The sequence below is a fragment of the Hemiscyllium ocellatum genome, chromosome 34 (assembly GCF_020745735.1).
Source record: "Hemiscyllium ocellatum isolate sHemOce1 chromosome 34, sHemOce1.pat.X.cur, whole genome shotgun sequence".
Lineage (NCBI taxonomy): Eukaryota > Metazoa > Chordata > Chondrichthyes > Orectolobiformes > Hemiscylliidae > Hemiscyllium > Hemiscyllium ocellatum.
The window spans coordinates 9412691-9430477 of NC_083434.1; the positions used below are offsets into that span (position 1 = coordinate 9412691).

Consider the following 17787-nt stretch of genomic DNA (forward strand, 5'->3'; position numbering starts at 1 on the left):
ACTTCACGTGGCAATGAGGCTGCACTGTGCAACATCTCTTGGTCAGAAATATACTTCAAAGTGCACACTGGATTCAGCAAGTTACAACTCAAACTGAGCAAATTTAGAAGCTAATTTAAACAAAATCGGGAGAGACAGAACTGAACATTTCCGAAAGAAACGTGCATCTAACTTTATTACAATACAAATTCTGCAGGGCTTATGAAAAAGGAGATTCTGTAGCTATTCCAAAAACTTACCTTTATAGAACACTAATAGATACAATTTGTAAAAACATCCTTGTAAAGCTATAGAGACTCTACAAGAAGCTCAAGATTTACATAATTCTGAAACCACAGATTAGTCTCTGATGTAAAGGCAGCACATAATATAATGGGTCTGCAGTGGATTTTAGGGGGGGGGGGGGGGGTGGAAAAGAAGAGGGGGATTGCAGATGTGAATTTTTAAATACAGGGGACAGGCGTGCTGTTGATCTGAAATGAATACTATCAGCTTTAAATGGAGCTTTTCCCTCTGCAATATGCATCCATCAGTTTTCTGTGAACAATGGTAAGCATAATTATCTTGCCCACAAATCTGTATTCAGAAATGACAAGTATTTCAGGCAAAGAACACAATAGGTAATCTTCAATCAAAAACAACTTCCAACATTCAGAAGATTTATGTATCATTCTTCAAAGATAAATCAAAGTCATACTTTACCAGTACCTAAATAACAAGCTAACCATTCATCTCAAAAACTTTAAGTGTGGTTTAGCGATCAGAGGACACGTGTTATCATTTCCTCCATTCCTATACATTCATTCGCTACCCAGTGGACAATATATACAGTAGCAGGAATCAGTACCATTTTTAAAAATGTTGTTTAAAAGTTTTAGGATTGACAAGTGAAGGTTGAAACAAAAAGCAGTGCATTCTTTCCAGTACAGAAAGTGGATTTTAAAACAATGCAATTAACACTCCCAAGATATTTTTAATCATAGGTGTAGATAAATTCAAATACCCAAATTATCTATGATTAAACATTCAAGAAAAATAAAGTTGTGAAAATACAAATATTGAAAATTTAAGAGATTAAATGATCAGTAATGGGAAGTACATATGGGATAGTTCAAGTGGTCTGAGGATTAGTGATTTATAGGTTTAATCTCAAAGTTCTAACAGAAGTAGTTAAAATGAGATAAGCAGCAGCTCCAGCCCCCATTAACAACTATTGAAACTATCAAAAGAGCAAATTTACGCTCATGCAAAGAGCGACAAGGCCTGTGCCGGAAGCAACTCTGCATCAAGAGCACCAAATTTCTATTTTCTTACCCTCCTGTGAAAAAATAATTCAAAATCATTTATCCCCAGAGGAAGAGACTGCCACATGAACCAAATTTAAAACAAGGCATGAAATGCAAGGCAAAATAAATTGTACGTAAACTTAGTTGATCAACATTACAGGATTGTACATTAATCTCTGTAACAACATATTGACAGCACAATCATGCATTGTTATCCAATTTCAACAAATTCCTTCTTGCTTTTACACAAGGTTACATATTTCTGAAAACCATTGAGTAACTAGGCAGCATACTAAGTGGTTTTAAATAAACATGACATTTTTGGCTTCAAGTTCAACATTGCTATTTAAGTTCCGCTTGGCTTCTAGTTTCCAGCCATAAGACATTTTAGCCAAATTAGAACAAAAGGCACACCTCCCCTCTAAAAGCAAAATCATTTGACCCATTTGCTCTTGTACTCTGATTGTCTTGAGTATTGGTGTCTCCTTGCATTTATGTCAACTGGTAGACCACCCGTACCTTCACTTCCAATTGATTCATCCGCTTAAGTTTGGGAATAGCAGCTGTCAAATATTTGTATCAACATCACCCAGTTTGAGATTGTGCTTCACTTTCCTTAATTCAGTCATATTGAATCCCAAAAGCACATATGGTTTGTACTTCATTGCTTTCAAGCAGAGTCTTCGCTTATTGCCAAAGACAAAGGCAACATCATTTTTCCATAGCCACAAGATTGAAGATAACATCTCAATTTCTTTATTACTGGGGTATGGCTGCTTGTGAAAGTAGTCAAGTAGGAATAGCTTTCTTTCTTCATATGAGCGATCCTCAAAGCCTTTTGGAACTAGCGCCAAGACCGTGGATGGGTCCAGTAATGGTGGAGAATGTGGAGTGTTTGCAGAGTCAGTTAACACCACAGGGGAGACATCAAAATTATTTGCTAAAACATCAGTTTTTATTCGTTTAGGAGAAGGCAATGCCAAGTCTCTCTTACCCCCATTTGTAAGTTCATTATTGCACTTCGTGGCTGTTTCTGGAAATTCACGCTTTGATTGAACACCACTCTTTGACAAAATATCACTTTGCTGTTTATTAAGGCCTCGACAACGCAACAGATGAAGAGATATTGTTGAAGTGGTCATGCTGTCTGTGTATACACCAAGACAGTGAATGCACTTGAAAGCCGGTATCCTCAGCAGTGGATGAACCATTGACGCTACATGATGATCTTCTTGCAAATGGTTTTCATAGGTTATGCTTGAAAAGTGTTCTGAACAAAAGGGACATTTTGAACTTTGGGGCTCTATTACATTTTCTTCCATACTAATTTCATCTGTTTGCCTGCACACCTCAATTACTAAAGGTGCATGAGGGGTAGACATTTTGTTTGGAATAAGCGTTAAATGGATATCATTAGGACCCATTTTAGCTTCTGGCAATTTAACTGTTAAATTAAAACTACCACCATTTATTTCATGAACAGTTGATACTCCATCTTTAACATTTTCAACAGCTTCAAATCTCAATCCAGCATGCATGGCCTTCACATGTTCTGAAAATTTTGGGAGCTCATGGAATGTCAGAGAACAGAACAAACAAGTCAGGCCATGCATTAGCAAATGGGACATTAGTACATTTTTATCCATATAACTTCGACAGAAAAGACACTTACTTGTTTGAGCACGCACTCTCTGCAAGTAAGTAGCACAGGCTACAATCTTCTCTGGTTTATCAGAATATTCCTCAATCTTATGTGCTGTCGCAACATGATTATCATAAGCACTCAGTGGCAGCAATGCACTACACACTGAGCAACTCTTCCACTGTTGAGCCTTGATATTTTGTGCAGTATAGTCGACAGCAGCTGCAGGTTCTGCTGCACTCTGCTTCTGCTCCCCTGTTGCAGACATCACTGCAATTTCAGCAGGCAATCCTTTTATTTGTTGTTGAGAAATATTGTTTGTATTTGTTTGGGAAATATTAAGTGGCACTTGCGATGTAGAAAACACCCCAGGTTTGTTACTCAATATACTACCTGGAGTAACAGGCAAAGAAAACTGAACTGGGGTTAGAGTGTATGCAGGTACACCATTGACATGCTTGTTGCTTTGAATTAAGTGTCTCACTGTCTGGGAATTAGTTGGCAGGGCATTTCTTGGAATATTAGCTCCTGCTGCATGATCCACAGTCAATCCTTGTGGCATCAAAAACGCCTGAGGAAGGACCGGACTTACTGCTCGGATTGTAAGGTTATTCTGAGTGACCTGAAAAGTAGCAGATACCAGGTTAACAGGTGCTGGTTTTGGAAAACCTCCAGGACCAGCAGTGGACACAGTTACTGGAATAACATTGTTCTGCAAAGGAAAAGAACTCATGCTTGGTCTTAATGATCCCAAAGCTACTGGTTTAATATTTTGAGGAAGTGTCAATATATTAACAGCCTGTTGCACAGGCGATCTCACACAGGAAGCTGATGGTATAGGTAAGGTAATATTTGCTGTTGATGCCACACTTGGAAATACTGATCCAATTGGTCTGATACTTTGTGCTGGTGCAGCCGATTTAACACAGGAAAGCACATGTCCTGTTAATTTGGGATTAAGTGGTGGTACTGGTGATCTCACACTCGGGAGTACTGGCAGAGAAACACTGCTCCCCAGAGCCTTAGGAGCAATGTGCAGCCTAGGGCTTAGCTCAGTTACGTGCCCAATTGTAGCTTTTACAGGACCTACCACTTCTTTATGTCTATCCAGAATATGATATAGAAAGGCATCATAGGTGACCATTTTCATTTGGCATCCTTTACAAAAATACTTATATACAGAAAGTAATACCGGTTCCTCCACCTGACCAATGTAATTATTTAATAAATTGCCAAAGTGTGAAAGAAAAACATGTTTCTTCATGGCATACAATGACACCTCTTTGTACGAGCATACCCTGCAAAAATAAACAGGCTGGACTAGGTTTGATATTTTGCCCTGAAACATTTTGGGTTGAATCGGTCTTATTTGATCTGTATTCACATGGTTGGCAGTGTTGTACACTTTCCGAGTATCAGAATGAAATATTTTAACATGTTTTTTCATACTTTTCTGATGAGAGATAAATGTGCAATTAGGACAACTAGTCATCAGTTCTACATCCATCTCATCCTCATGGGAACATCGCATATGACTTTTATAAGCGGAAATAAATTTTGTTGAAAAATTGCATAGACTGCAGCAATATGGTTTTGTTCGGTAAGCCTGCAAACAAGAATAAAGACATTTTTAAAATAGAATAGAAATGAGAGAGATTTACATAGCACTTTACAGTCAAAAGGTTGAGAGTTGCTTTGAACTGACCTGTGAAGTACAGAGTGATTTCTTCTACAGCGCAATAGTCAAGTTCCTGTGACCTTGCACCGTACAAGAATCACGCAATACAAATAAAATATTGGCAATGCAACTGTGCTATAGCCAGCACCCATTTTAAAAAAAGTATGCGCTTTAGAAACAGTATCCCCTATTCATCAATCTCATTACAGCAAGTTTGCATTGATAAAAATGCATGCTATAGCAGAACAACCTATACTTTATAAGTGCAGTTATGTTTTATGCAGCAAACAAGTAGCCAAATTATACACAGGGTTTAAAGCAGTAACTGGATATTTTTTGATTTTCTAAAAAGGTTTAGTAAAAGAATAAATGTTGATTAAGACATCAGGAAAATCAGATAAATCTTTAGTGTTAATACTTCATTAACAAGATACGTTAACACAATCTCTTCATACTTAAACTATCCAAATAATAATCCAATATAACATTTCCGATGTGACTTTCTACTAAAAGTAAAGACTTTTTGTCTAACAAGGTTTTGGGATTTGAACCCAGACCTTCTATCCCAAGAGACAGGGATACAATGACAAGACCGCAAATCCGTTTTTTTTAAATATAAAGTCAACTATTCAGACAAAGATTGCATACCTGTTCTTCAAGTATTGCTATTGTGACATGATAAGAGTCATACAGAATGGAGACAGGCCCTTTGGTCCAATTTGTTCATATCAACCACTTCCAAAACCAAACTAGTCCCACTTGCTTGAATTGGTCCACATCCCCCCAAACCTTTCTTATAACATTTAAAAGACATTTGGACAAGTATATGAATGTCATAACTGTACCTACATCCACCACTTCCTCTGGCAGTTCATTCCACATATGATCTATCCTCTAAAAACAGATGCCTGTGTCCTTGGTAATTTTTTCTCCTCTCACCTTAAAAATACGCTCCCTAGGTTTGAACTCCCTCAGCATAGAGAAAAGACCCTTGCTACACACCTTATTCACCTCACTCAATTTCATAAATCTCTATAAAAGGTCACCTCTCAACATCCTCCACTACAGTGAAAAAAGTCCTAGCCTAGTCAGCTTCAGTTTAACTCAAACCTTCCATTCCCAGCAACACCCTGGTAAATCTCTTCTGAACCATCTGCAATTTAATGATATTCTTCCTAGAGAAGGGTGATCAGAGTTATACATAGTATTCCAGAAAAGACCTCACCAAGATCTCCCAACTCTTATACTCAAGAGTCTGAGCAATTAAATAAGTGTGCTAAATGCCTTTAACCACCCTGTCTATATAGAGTTAGAGATGCACAGCACAGAAAATGGCCCTTCAGTCCAACTCATCCATGCTGGCCAAACATCCTAAACCAATCTAGCCCCATTTGCCAGCACTTGGCCCATATTCCTCTAAACCCTTCCTATTCATATACCCATCCAGATGCCTTTTAAATGGTGTAATTGTATCAGTCTCCACCACTTCCTCTGCCAGCTCATTCCATACACACTAGTCTCTGCATGAAAAAGTTGCCCCTAAGATCTCTTTTAAACTTTTCCCCTCTCACCCTAAACCTATGACCCCCCTTGTTCTTAACTCCCCCACCCCAAGGAAAGACCTTGTTTATTTTCCCTATTCATGCCCCTCTTGATTTTATAAACCTCTATAAAAGGTCACCCCTCAGTCTCGGACACTCTAGGGAAAACAACCCCAGCCTATTCACCTCTCCCTATAACTCAAACCCTCCAACAATCTTTGCAAATCTTTTCTGAACCCTTTCAAGTTTCACAACATCCTTCCTATAGGAGGGAGACCAGAATTGCATGCAATATTCTAAAAGTGGCCTAACCAACATCCTGTGCAGCCTTAACATGACCTCTGAACTTCTACAGTCAATGCTCTGACCCATAAAGAAAAGCATACCAAACTCTGTCTTCACTATCCTTTCTACCTGCAACTCTAGTGCGATGAAAATTTCAGAGTCATATGTACCTGAAGTCCTGGAGATATCAATTAACAGGATAAATGTTGATAATGGATTCAAGGTTAACTGAACATACCCCAAACTCAAAGCAGGTGGCACCTATTATCTTTGTTAGAGGCATAATCCAGCAAAAAATTTGCATTAACAAATGCAAGAATTCATTTTACGTGCATGCATTAAAATTCAAGGAAATACTTGGGATTACCTTCGACTTTTTGACTGGCTGCCATACTGAAACGTCATTCCACGTCGTGTTTTTTATGTAGTATTCCCCTGGATTATAACTTTTAAACTCCTGAAAGCATATAAACATTTTCATTTGTCACAAATTTACATAAAAAGGTTTCCAAAAATAATTTTTTTTAAAATATACATTAAAAGGGAAGACCATGGGTAGCACAGTGGCTCAGTGATTACTACTGCTACCTCACAGCACCAGGGACACTGGTTTAATTGCTGACTCAGGCAACTTGTACATGGAGTTTGCACGTTCCCCCCGTGTCTGCACGTTTCCTCTGGGTGCTCTGGTTTCCTCCCATAATCCAAAGACGTGCAGGTCAGGTGAACTGGCCATGCTAAATTGCCCATCGGGTTAGGTGCATTAATCAGGGGTAAATATAGGGTAGGGGAATAGGTCTGAGTGGGTTACTCTTCAGAGGGTCAGAAGGGACATGTTGGGCTGAAAGGCCCATTTCCATACTGTAGGGAAGCTAATCCAAGACCAGTAAATTGATGACTCACAGCAAGCATAACATATCTCCAAACAGCTTTTGACATGGCATTCAGCAATATTCTGGACCAGCTGCAGACATCAGGAAATGAACACATTCAGCAGAAATGAAAGTGGTACATTACTTCAGATTATTAGTTAACCAGCTCATAATATTAGCAATTACTATACAAAGTCAATATCATTTGAGTCAATTGCTCACATATCAAGAACATGGATGAATCCTAAACATTTACATCTGAATCACAGCAGAACTACAAGGGATGCACAAAAGTTACAGCAGTCAATTTTCTGAAATTCAGACCAGACAGAATTACAGCAAGATCGGAGAAGATCTGATAACTTAGAAAGCATTAAAATTAGTAACCAAAGTTCCACAAAATTTACAATGGAATATATGTTTTACACCAATATTTTCCTACCACCACCTTCCCAAATCATGATTTAGATGGGGCAATTTATATATTTTTTTAGTAAAACACTTTAAAGGGAGCAGCTTTCAGAAGTCATGGGTTTTCATATACTTCAGGAGGGTTTACACGAACAAGGTAAACAGCTAGTATGTTAAACACAAGGAAAATTGCCATTGCTTGGAGAACACACACACGCGTGAGGAGGGCAAGAAATGGCAAAGCTAGATTTCTTTGGGTAAGGAGTTTAAATGATAGTCCCAGGCCAGACCTGAGAAGGTTGTTTGAAGCAGAGAACATTTAACCTCAGGTAAATGAAAGCTCCAGGAAAAAGGAGCTCAGATTTCCCATACTGGATTCTGAAGTCAAAGTTAATTTAAGCCTGTTTGTGGTGGTAGAAAAACATTTCTCTCTGGTGAGTGTACCTAAAAATACCCCTTGTACACAGTGTTAGCAAGAGTGTGAGCATCAGAGGAGCAGGAAAATGTATGTTGTTTCGGGTAGGAGCCCTTCATCAGGAAGGGCTCCTGCCTGAAATTTAGATTTTCCTGTTCCTCGGATGCTGCCTGACCTGCTGTGCCTTTCCAGTACCACTCTAACCTGGAGTCTGATCTCCAGCATCGGCAGTCCTCACTTCAGCCTATTATCAAGAGTGTGTATTAATGAGACTATATTTTGACCACATGCTTCAAGGTATTTTAAGGTGTACAAAGAGCAGACAGTTTGGTTTATCCTATTTTATTTTTATTTTATTCCCAAGTAAAATAATTTTATTGCTAAAACTAAATCTGCAACATTGTATTTTGTTTTAGTAAGACCACATCAGCAAAACAAAATAAAACATGACCTATCAAGCCAGATTTCAATCTGGAGTCCGACTTGACCAGTATCATCATCAACTGGGATATCACATCTCAACAAATCAATGTTCTGATGAAGTAGATCATTCGACCATTTGAGTCTTCTCTATCATTTGATAATGTCACGGGAGCTGAACTAATCAAAAGGTCTTAACTCTTTCTCTCCTGTCAATCAATCAATCAACCTATCCAACTCTGCATTTAAACAGGAAAAGGGACAACATTCTTTTAGATGCCTTGAGAATATTTGTTTCAATAAGATCTCATTTTTTTCTAAACTTCAACAAGATTCAGGCCCACTGGTGCAACTTTCCTGGAGATATAATGCCTTAAATCAGAGGAATCAATTGAGCAAGCCTGTTCATTTAGTAATTTGCTTAGAGGATTGTGGAATAGGCCAGCATTTATTGTCCACCTGTAACTGCTCGAGTCGGTGATGGCAAACTGCACTAAAAACTGTAGAAATCCTTGGACGTCAATTATATACATACATACACACAAACCTCAAATCATCCAAATATCAATTATCTGAAGATCTCAAGGTCCTGATAAAAACATTACATCAAAGAGGTTTTTCCAACACTGATCCAGTCTTTTGTTTAAAAATTAAAAATGAACTCTGCTTAATGAAATGCTGCCAAGAATAGTCCTGGACATAGATGGGAGTCCAGGCACTCACTTTAAAAGGATAGACCACTTGCCCACTCACTCTCTCTCTCAGCATTGCTACAGGTCCATTACATACGAGCGTGTGTTTGCTTAGAAACAAACCCTGAGGCAGAGAGATGGAGCAAGGCAGGCAGAGTGAGGGAAAAAGGAAACTTCAGAAAACTCGAGCTCCACAGGAGAGGCATTGAATCAATTATCCAAACGAAATACTGCCCACTTATCTTGCTCAGATAAATCGAGGTTCTTATGTATACACACAGGCACTGAGTTCCAAGAATTTGACGCCATAACAAAGCAGCAGCAGCAATATAAAAACAAAACACATTAACAGTACAAGTGGGCCATTTTATCTTTTCAGCCTTCACTGCCATTCAGTAAAATCATGGTTATTGGTTTGCATTTCAACTGCTGCTCTCATTCAGCCTAATAATCTTTGATTCCTTTTCCAAAAGGAATCCATCCACCTCAGTTTTAAAAATATTCAGCGATTCGGTCTGCACCACCTTCTGATATGGACATTTCCAAAATGTCTCAGGCTCCTGAGGAGGAAAAAAACCTCTACTTGCACAACTCCAAATTTGTAAAAACAATGGTCCCTTGATCTGATATACAATAGGAAACACCCTTTCCACACCCACCTTATCAACAATGTATGTTCAGGATCTGAATGCTATACTTCAAATCAAGTCTTTCTTTGCTTAACTCCAGTGAAAACAAGACTACTTATCCTCATAAGTCAAACCAAATCATTCCGAAAGAAAGACCAAAACTGCGTATCATATTTAAAATAGGGCACTGGTAAGACTGAAATGAAAAACAAATTAAGCATAAGATGTTGTGAGATAAAAAAGACATCATTTCATTTGTCTTAATTATTTGCTGTACATTCATAGTGACTAATGCACTAGAACAGAGATCTCAATGCACCCTCAATTTCGTAGCTGTTACAAGTCATGAGTAGATCACATTTTGCCGTACAATACTCCCTCTGCCAGATGTTTTCCCCAACTCATTGAACTTATCTCCATCTGTATTATGTCTTTTACACAGCATATTCTTCTACCCATCTTGTTGTGCGAAAATCTAGCTACCAAGCTGTCATTCCATTCATCCAGCTCAGATATAAACCGTAAAAGTTGATAACACAGCATAGACACCTGTGGGATTCCACTCATCACACCTGCCTAGTTTTTTCTCCCCGATGCTATAAAGTTACTCTCTACATTATTACCTCTTACTTTGCATGGCAACTCATGTGGCACCTTCTCAACTGCCTTTCAGAAATTCAAATAGAGTATGTCAACAGTAGTGTTCTTAAATCTTTTCACTGTAGGGATGAATTTCAAGAAAAGAATCCAAAGTAGTAGATTGTTAATTTTAGTAAACAAATAATTCTGGATGTAGGTTTGCTCACTCCAGAACCTCAACCCGAGATACAAATCTTCTCAAAACTTGCAAACAAATAACAAGATTTGCTATTTAACAAGTGCCAAGCACAAGTAACTCCCTGAAAGCTATTTGTTAGGAAGCAGAGCTAGAGACAGACCAGGACCCACACCCTGGTCACTGTAGGGAACAGGACCAGGGTCAAGGTAAATAGTTGAATTTAACTAACATTGACCTTGCATTTCTAGTGATACACATGGTGACTGGCTAGGGTGAAGTAAAGACTGAAGATTTCTGCAACTAAGTTACCCAAGAAAATACTCATGCCCCTACCCAGTGTGAAGCTAGGGTTTTTGAAGAAGCATGCTTCTGCCTGGAGGAGACTTGCTCTCCCATTCCCTCAACCTCAATCTCACTTCCTCATCCTTACAATTAGTCACGTACAGACAAGCATGCAAAGAGACCACCACTTATGCACATAGACAAACTCATTGAGCCTTGTTGCCCTGCCTTCTTGGCACTTGCACATGCTGCTCTTCACTACATGCTACTACTTTAGAAACAAAAACCTGGTCACCACTGCTTGCTTTTCCACTGTACTCTGTGTCCAACCACAGGCTGCTTTTTCTCAGGTGTTTTCTGAGGATTTACAAGTGAGCATATCTTATAGCACATACAGGTGAGAAACAGCCTATGACTGGACAAAACTCTACAAGGTCCAGCAAGCCACATCCTTTGCTGACCAAAAGGTTGGCTGTTCACTAAGTCTGGTCTATAGGTGCTGCATACTACTCCTTTCGAGAACTCTATCAAATCAGGTAAATAAGATTTCATTGCCAATAAACCACGTTGTCTCTTCCTGATTTAAAAAAAACCTCAATGGAGGTTACAGCTGTACACAATGATTGATTTAACATCTCCTGTGATAGATATCAAGCTAACTTATCTATATAGGTTCCTGCTTTCTGCCCTCCTTCTTGAGAAGAATTATATTGTAACTTTCCAGTCTGGTGGAAAATAGGAAGTTTTGAAAACTCAAATGCATCTATTACCTTATTAGCCACCTCAAAGCCTTAGGAAGTCCATCAGGATTCAGGCATTTGCCAGTCACCAACTCCATCTGTTTGTTCTGTACTATTTCCGTTGTAAGTTATCAATTTCCAATCTTCCTTCCCCACCTTCTGATTTACAGAAATTACTCTAAGCAGAATCAAAAGATTTGTTTACTGAAATTTCCTCGTTAGCTACTATTATCTCCTTACTATCTCATTCCAGAGAACCAATACTCCCTTTTACTTATATTTTTCATATTTTAAAATACCTGTTGAAACTCTAGCTTTTTTTTTAAAAAAAACACACTTCTAGCCAGCTTCCCTTCATGCTCTGAAGTTTAGTCATTCTCTGTCGATCTTTTTATTTTGTTCAAACATCAGACCTGCCAATCACCTTTGTATATCTACATGCTTTTTCTTTAAGTTTGAGATGATCCTTAACTTCCTCAGTGAACCACAGGTGGTGGGTCCTCCCCTTAGACTTTTTCTGTGAAAAATGCACTTAGGCTGAGTATTGAAATATCTGTTAAACATCCATGATTTCTGATGATCAATTCCAGCCCACAATGCAGTTCAGCTAGCTCAAACTTGTGTGTGTAAATAGTTACCATTATTTAAATTACTAACTTTGGATCCAATCTCTTTCCTTTCATTGTAAAGATTGTAAGATTCAATTATATTGTATCGTTGCTACCCAAAGTGCCTTTACTCCAAGATCATTAATGCTGTCACATTACACAGTACCAAATCTAACTAAACCACTGCCTGATAGCTTCTTACAGTAACATCCTATAACCAAATTTCAAAGATCATCCATGAGCATTGGCAATCAATTTTCTAGTTTATTACAGTTTAAAAATTGCCAATCCTTGATCACAAGCATCTAGCACACCTTTTTAGATATTCAGTCCTACATTGAGATTATTAGGGGGCCTGTAGGGCACTCTGACTAGTACTCTCAATCCCGACAGATTCTACGTCCTGCTCTTCTGAACAAAGGTCAGGATGGTACATGGCTTGGAGGGGAACAAGTTTCCGTGTGCCTGTTGCAATGCTACTTAGAATTCTAATGCAATTATATCTCTCAAGATCATCAACTTTTCTCTACTTTTATATTCTAGGCCCCTTGCAATAATCAACATTCCATTTACCTCCCTATTCATTTTCTGTACCTGCAAATTCTCATTTTATGATTTGTCCCATCTTTGCAGCTGATGAATAAAATTTCAAATTTTATTCAAAAACCCAGTAATTGAATGACAGTTTCTGCAATGGTAGCTATTAAACCAATCAAATGCTGTAAAGACCCATTTGGTTCACTTTCAGAGAGAAATCTGTTAGTCCAACTGAGTCTTTGAAGGAATAATATACATGTGACTACAGATGCACAGCAATGTGTTAATGCTTAATGGCCCTCCATAATATCTCAGCAAGCCATTCTATCCAAGGGCAGTCAAGACTCCGTAATGCTGGCCTTACGTGGAGTCTTGATCCCTTGGGGAAAAAAAGAGGGGGAAAAAAAACAACGCACCGCAACTCAGTGTTCTGTAATCTCCATGTGAATAAGTTTATTTTCTATTCTACCTGCCAGAGTGGATAAGTTCACATTTCCCCCACATCATAACCCAACTGGAGATTTATGCTCACTTAGATAAGGAGTCTGCAAAGGGTTATAAATAAGTTGCACACTATTTGCATATTACTCTTTCATCTAAACATCTGTGTCATTGACAATTTAGCAACCATATATTGGTTCCTTCATTAATATAGACTGAATGTAGCTGAGAACCCAGCACTGATCCCCTGGCACTCCACTAGTTACATCTTGCAAATCTGAAAACTACCCACTTCTCCCTACTGTTTCCTCCCAGATAACCAAAGCTTTATCCAGGTTAAGTTAAACCTACACCCAGAGCTCTTGTCTAGTCATTTTTGATGCGCAACCTTGTCAAATAGCTTCCAGCAATCCAGCAACATCATACCTATAACTTCTGCTTTATCCAAGTTTGTTACTTTCTCAAACTCCTCAAATAAAATGAGTCAAAACACAATTTCACCTTCACAAAACCATGTTGACTCTGCCTGATTACAAAAAGATATTTTAGTGTACTACTTTAAACTCCTTAAGCTCTGGTATCTTTCCTCTGACAGATATTAAGCTGACCGGCCTGCAGTTTGTCGCTTTCCTTTCTTGAATAGAAGAGTCCCATGTTTTATTTTCCAATCTGATGGGATTTGCCAGAATCTACAGAATACCACAAAATCATAATCGTTTAGAATATTATTAACCACGTTTTAAGACTCTAGAATGAATCCTGTTTTAAAGTCCCTTTCTTTCACCTCCTGAATCACTATTTCTATTGATATTTTGTATGCTTTCACCGTTTCTTTAATCCAAAGTCTTATTTTCTCAAGAATCCATAGAAAACTTCACTGTTTTGTAGCTAGATTCCTCTCACTCATTTTCCCTTCTGTTCAAGTCATCATTTGATTTCACTTTGACATTCGATCTGATCTGACAGGCCATACCCACCACCAAAATGCACATTTTCCTTTCAATCTTTAATGCTCTTGATCACAAATGACATATGCATCTCATTAGCCATTGTAATGAGGTTAGCCAGTTGGATCTCAGAATAGGAGCTCTTGACTAGACTGGATTAACAGTCCCAAACAAGGATTCCAAGCTGACACAGATAAAAATGGAGTGTCAGGCATCCTGCTCATTCTGAGAGCTGGCATTGGAAGCTCGCTCAGCATTAAGGCCTCCATGTATAAATAAAGGGTAACTTGGGGGCAGGATATCTGCCTCTGGCATTATTTCAATGGCGATGACAGTAGGATTGATGTAACCATGTAAGAGCACTTATCAGCTGAAGCCCAACTAGACTTCAAACAAGCACTATTTGATTTTATCGCATGTTGAACATTTGAGTTGTAGGGACGGATGTAGACACCCTCACCAACCTGACTGAGCTTGGGGAACACCACTTGAGTGGAAGCATAGCCACACTCAGGACATATCCCAAATAGAGGAACTCTACGTCAACCCACAAAAATATCCTAAACAAATGCAATCATCCATCAAACAGTAGTAGAAGGCTTGGGGTCAGGTTTGGTAGGGTGAAATTGGTTGAAAAAAGAAAAATTCACCCAGATTGGCTCAACATTTTATTAGAAAATAGCTGCTGAGCTCCTGAGTCATTATAGAGTTCAATAATTTTAGGGCTTGAATACCTGGTCCCATGTCCTTCCTCCAACTCTCACACCAGACCTTGTCATGACATAGGAGAAAAGGTGAGGACTGCAGATGCTGGAGATCAGAGCTGAAAAAGGTGTTGCTGGAAAAGCGCAGCAGGTCAGGCAGCATCCAAGGAGCAGGAGAATCGACATTTCGGGCATAAGCCCTTCTTCAGGAAGAAGGAGGGGATTCCTGAAGAAGGGCTTGTACCCTAAACGTCGATTCTCCTGCTCCTTGGATGCTGCCTGACCTGCTGCGCTTTTCCAGCAACACATTATTCAGCTTGTCATAACATGGGCTGCTACAACAACAACCAAACCACTGTCAGCAACTGAAGCTCCAAATTAGCAGCTAGTTATGGATGCTCCCGGACTGACCTTTACCCATTTCTTTGTCCAACTGTTGTTCTGTTTCATTTCCACCTTTCATTGCTCCTACCACTTCCCCCTCCACCCCACCCCATATTCAGCACGTATACCAACCATTTCCCAATCACAATCAACTCTGAAGGTCACCCGATGTGAAATGTTAACGCTGCTTTCTCTCCAGAGATGCTACAAGGCCTGCTGAATATTTCAAGCTATTTCTGTTTGTTTCTACTTGTCTTCGCTCCCCATCCTTCCAAAATAGCACATGCTCTTTAATATTCAGGTCCCAGACTTTGCTGGATATACAGTACATATGACCGTTATTTGATAAAACTAGGGATTTTACAAATACTTCATGCAGAGGAATACTAATAAATTAGTACATGCTAAAAATAGGGATTTAAATCCCTATATTACCAACTTCTAGAAAGTTGGGGCATGATAACACAAAAGTAAAATCACAACCTGAGGTTATCAAATTACTGATATCACAAAGATCTTTTAAATCCCTTGTTCTTCAGTGAATGAGATCCAAGGCTGAAAAATGGTTAGAATACACATGATAAATTATGGAAAAATATAAAATTCCAAATTTTAAATTGCATAATTCAATTAAAATTAGAAATTTACTTGCTAGCTGTACAGAGGGATAGTTTTATTTTCTACAGGTATCCCAATTACATACCTCCAATAGTTCTTTACAGTATTCCAGACCAATATCAGACAGGATCCTTTTCACCTTCTTTCTGGATTTTCTGATAGTTTCCAGCTTGGTTACAGGAAGTTGATACATTTTTACCTTGACTTAATAAACAAGGAAATAAAAAGGTCAGCACTGGGTGAAAACCAGAGACTTTTGCACATCTGAAATGTTTAGCCCCATATGAGGCCTGGTCAACAGGATAACAGCACCTTTACTAACCTCACCCATCAGTTGCTTTGGCATAAATGAATCAGTGCTCGGCTTAGGCATTTATCGATGCTGGTATACAGCAATTTTCGCATTAGTAATTTCACTCAATATTGCGACTGGAAATTACTTTTAAAAGCCTTTGCACTGCCACAGTAGGACAGACTTCTCAGATTGACACAATGTGCATTAATCCAATGATAAATACTCTTTACACACGTAACACCGCAAGTGTACTCTTTACAGAAAACATACTAGAAGTGATTCGTTCACCAACATTGACATCTTTCACACTGATGTGCACAAAGTTATTGGGATCAAATATAATAGTTGATTATCCCTAGCACTACTTATTTGTCAGACATTGCAAGTCTCTCCCATCTACAGGCTACCCCTTATATGGCTTCCTCACTCCTTTACTGATTGTTTCACAAAGTTAAAGTCAGTCTTACATGGCAGGAAAAGATAGTATTACTTTATCTCCTCTCCTTTTACATACACTTGTAGGAAAACCTCTTGCAATCGGTTATTATTTCACTAGCTACTCATTTTCTTTTTTCACCAACATTTTGTTCATCCTTTGGCTTCTAGAACACAATTCTTACGTTCCAACTTCTAGAAAGCCGGGGCATGATAACACAAAAGTAAAATCACAACCTGGAGGTTATCAAATTACTGATATCACAAAGATCTTTTGGAATCATTATAAATCCTAATCATCTCAAATGACATTCAACAGCGTTACTAGTACGAAGCCTCAATGGCTTACTCACCACTTGCATGAATGAGTGCAACTCCAACTTCACAAGAAAAAGCATGTATTTTCAATGTCACATTTACCATTTTAAACATTCAATTCCTCCACCATTATTGCAAAATGACTACAGCATTAGAATCTACAAAGAGTCAATGCAGCATCTTGCCTAGGCTTTGAAATCATCTTCCCAATCTGCAGCCTCTGGCCCCTGAATTAGAATGTCTGATAGGGCAAAAACAATAAGTTACCCTCTAAGATACACACCATCCTGAGTTACAGATTAATCCAGAATGTTTAGGGTACATGGACTATCCATAGTGGTCCTCTGCAAGAACACACCAGTCTATTTTTACTACTCTATCCGCAGCCCTGCAAATTTAACTTCAGGTACTTATCAAATTTCCTTTTAAAAGCCTGAAGTGAATCAGCCTCCACTTCATGCAAAATCAAAATGTATAACTTCTGTCAAAATCCTGGAACTTAATGGTAACCTGATGAAATTATTCTTGTTTGAGCATTTGAACTATAAAAAGGTGGAACATATAGCGTCAAACCTAAATAGTAATTTTTATTGTGTTAAGCAGGGGAAGACAGACTTTAGCTACCATTTTAGGTATGTTCGGTATGAGTGTCTAGAGATTTGGTTAATTTTTTTCTTTATTCATTCATGGGAGGGTGTAGTCACTGGCTAGGCCCAGCATTTATTGCCCATTCCTAATTACACAGGGGGTTGCTAAGAGTTAAACACATTGCTGAGAGTCTCGAGTTACATATTGGCCAGACCAGGTAAGGATGACCGTTTCCTTCCCG

The 17787-nt window shown here is 38.6% G+C and overlaps 1 protein-coding gene across 4 annotated transcripts in view; it reads right to left on the minus strand.

Moving 5' to 3' along the window:
- Positions 1-967: 967 nt before the first annotated feature.
- The window catches only part of LOC132832277 (activity-dependent neuroprotective protein a-like), a 38628-nt gene continuing 21808 nt past the window's right edge, over positions 968-17787 (minus strand). For all 4 annotated transcript variants that reach the window (XM_060850142.1, XM_060850141.1, XM_060850140.1 and 1 more), the window contains 3 exons: positions 15996-16114; positions 6800-6889; positions 968-4534 (listed from right to left, as the gene is read on the minus strand). In XM_060850142.1, coding sequence (XP_060706125.1) covers positions 1853-4534; positions 6800-6889; positions 15996-16103 — 2880 coding nt within the window. In that variant the 5' untranslated portion in view covers positions 16104-16114 and the 3' untranslated portion in view covers positions 968-1852. The remainder of the gene's footprint in view (positions 4535-6799; positions 6890-15995; positions 16115-17787) is intronic.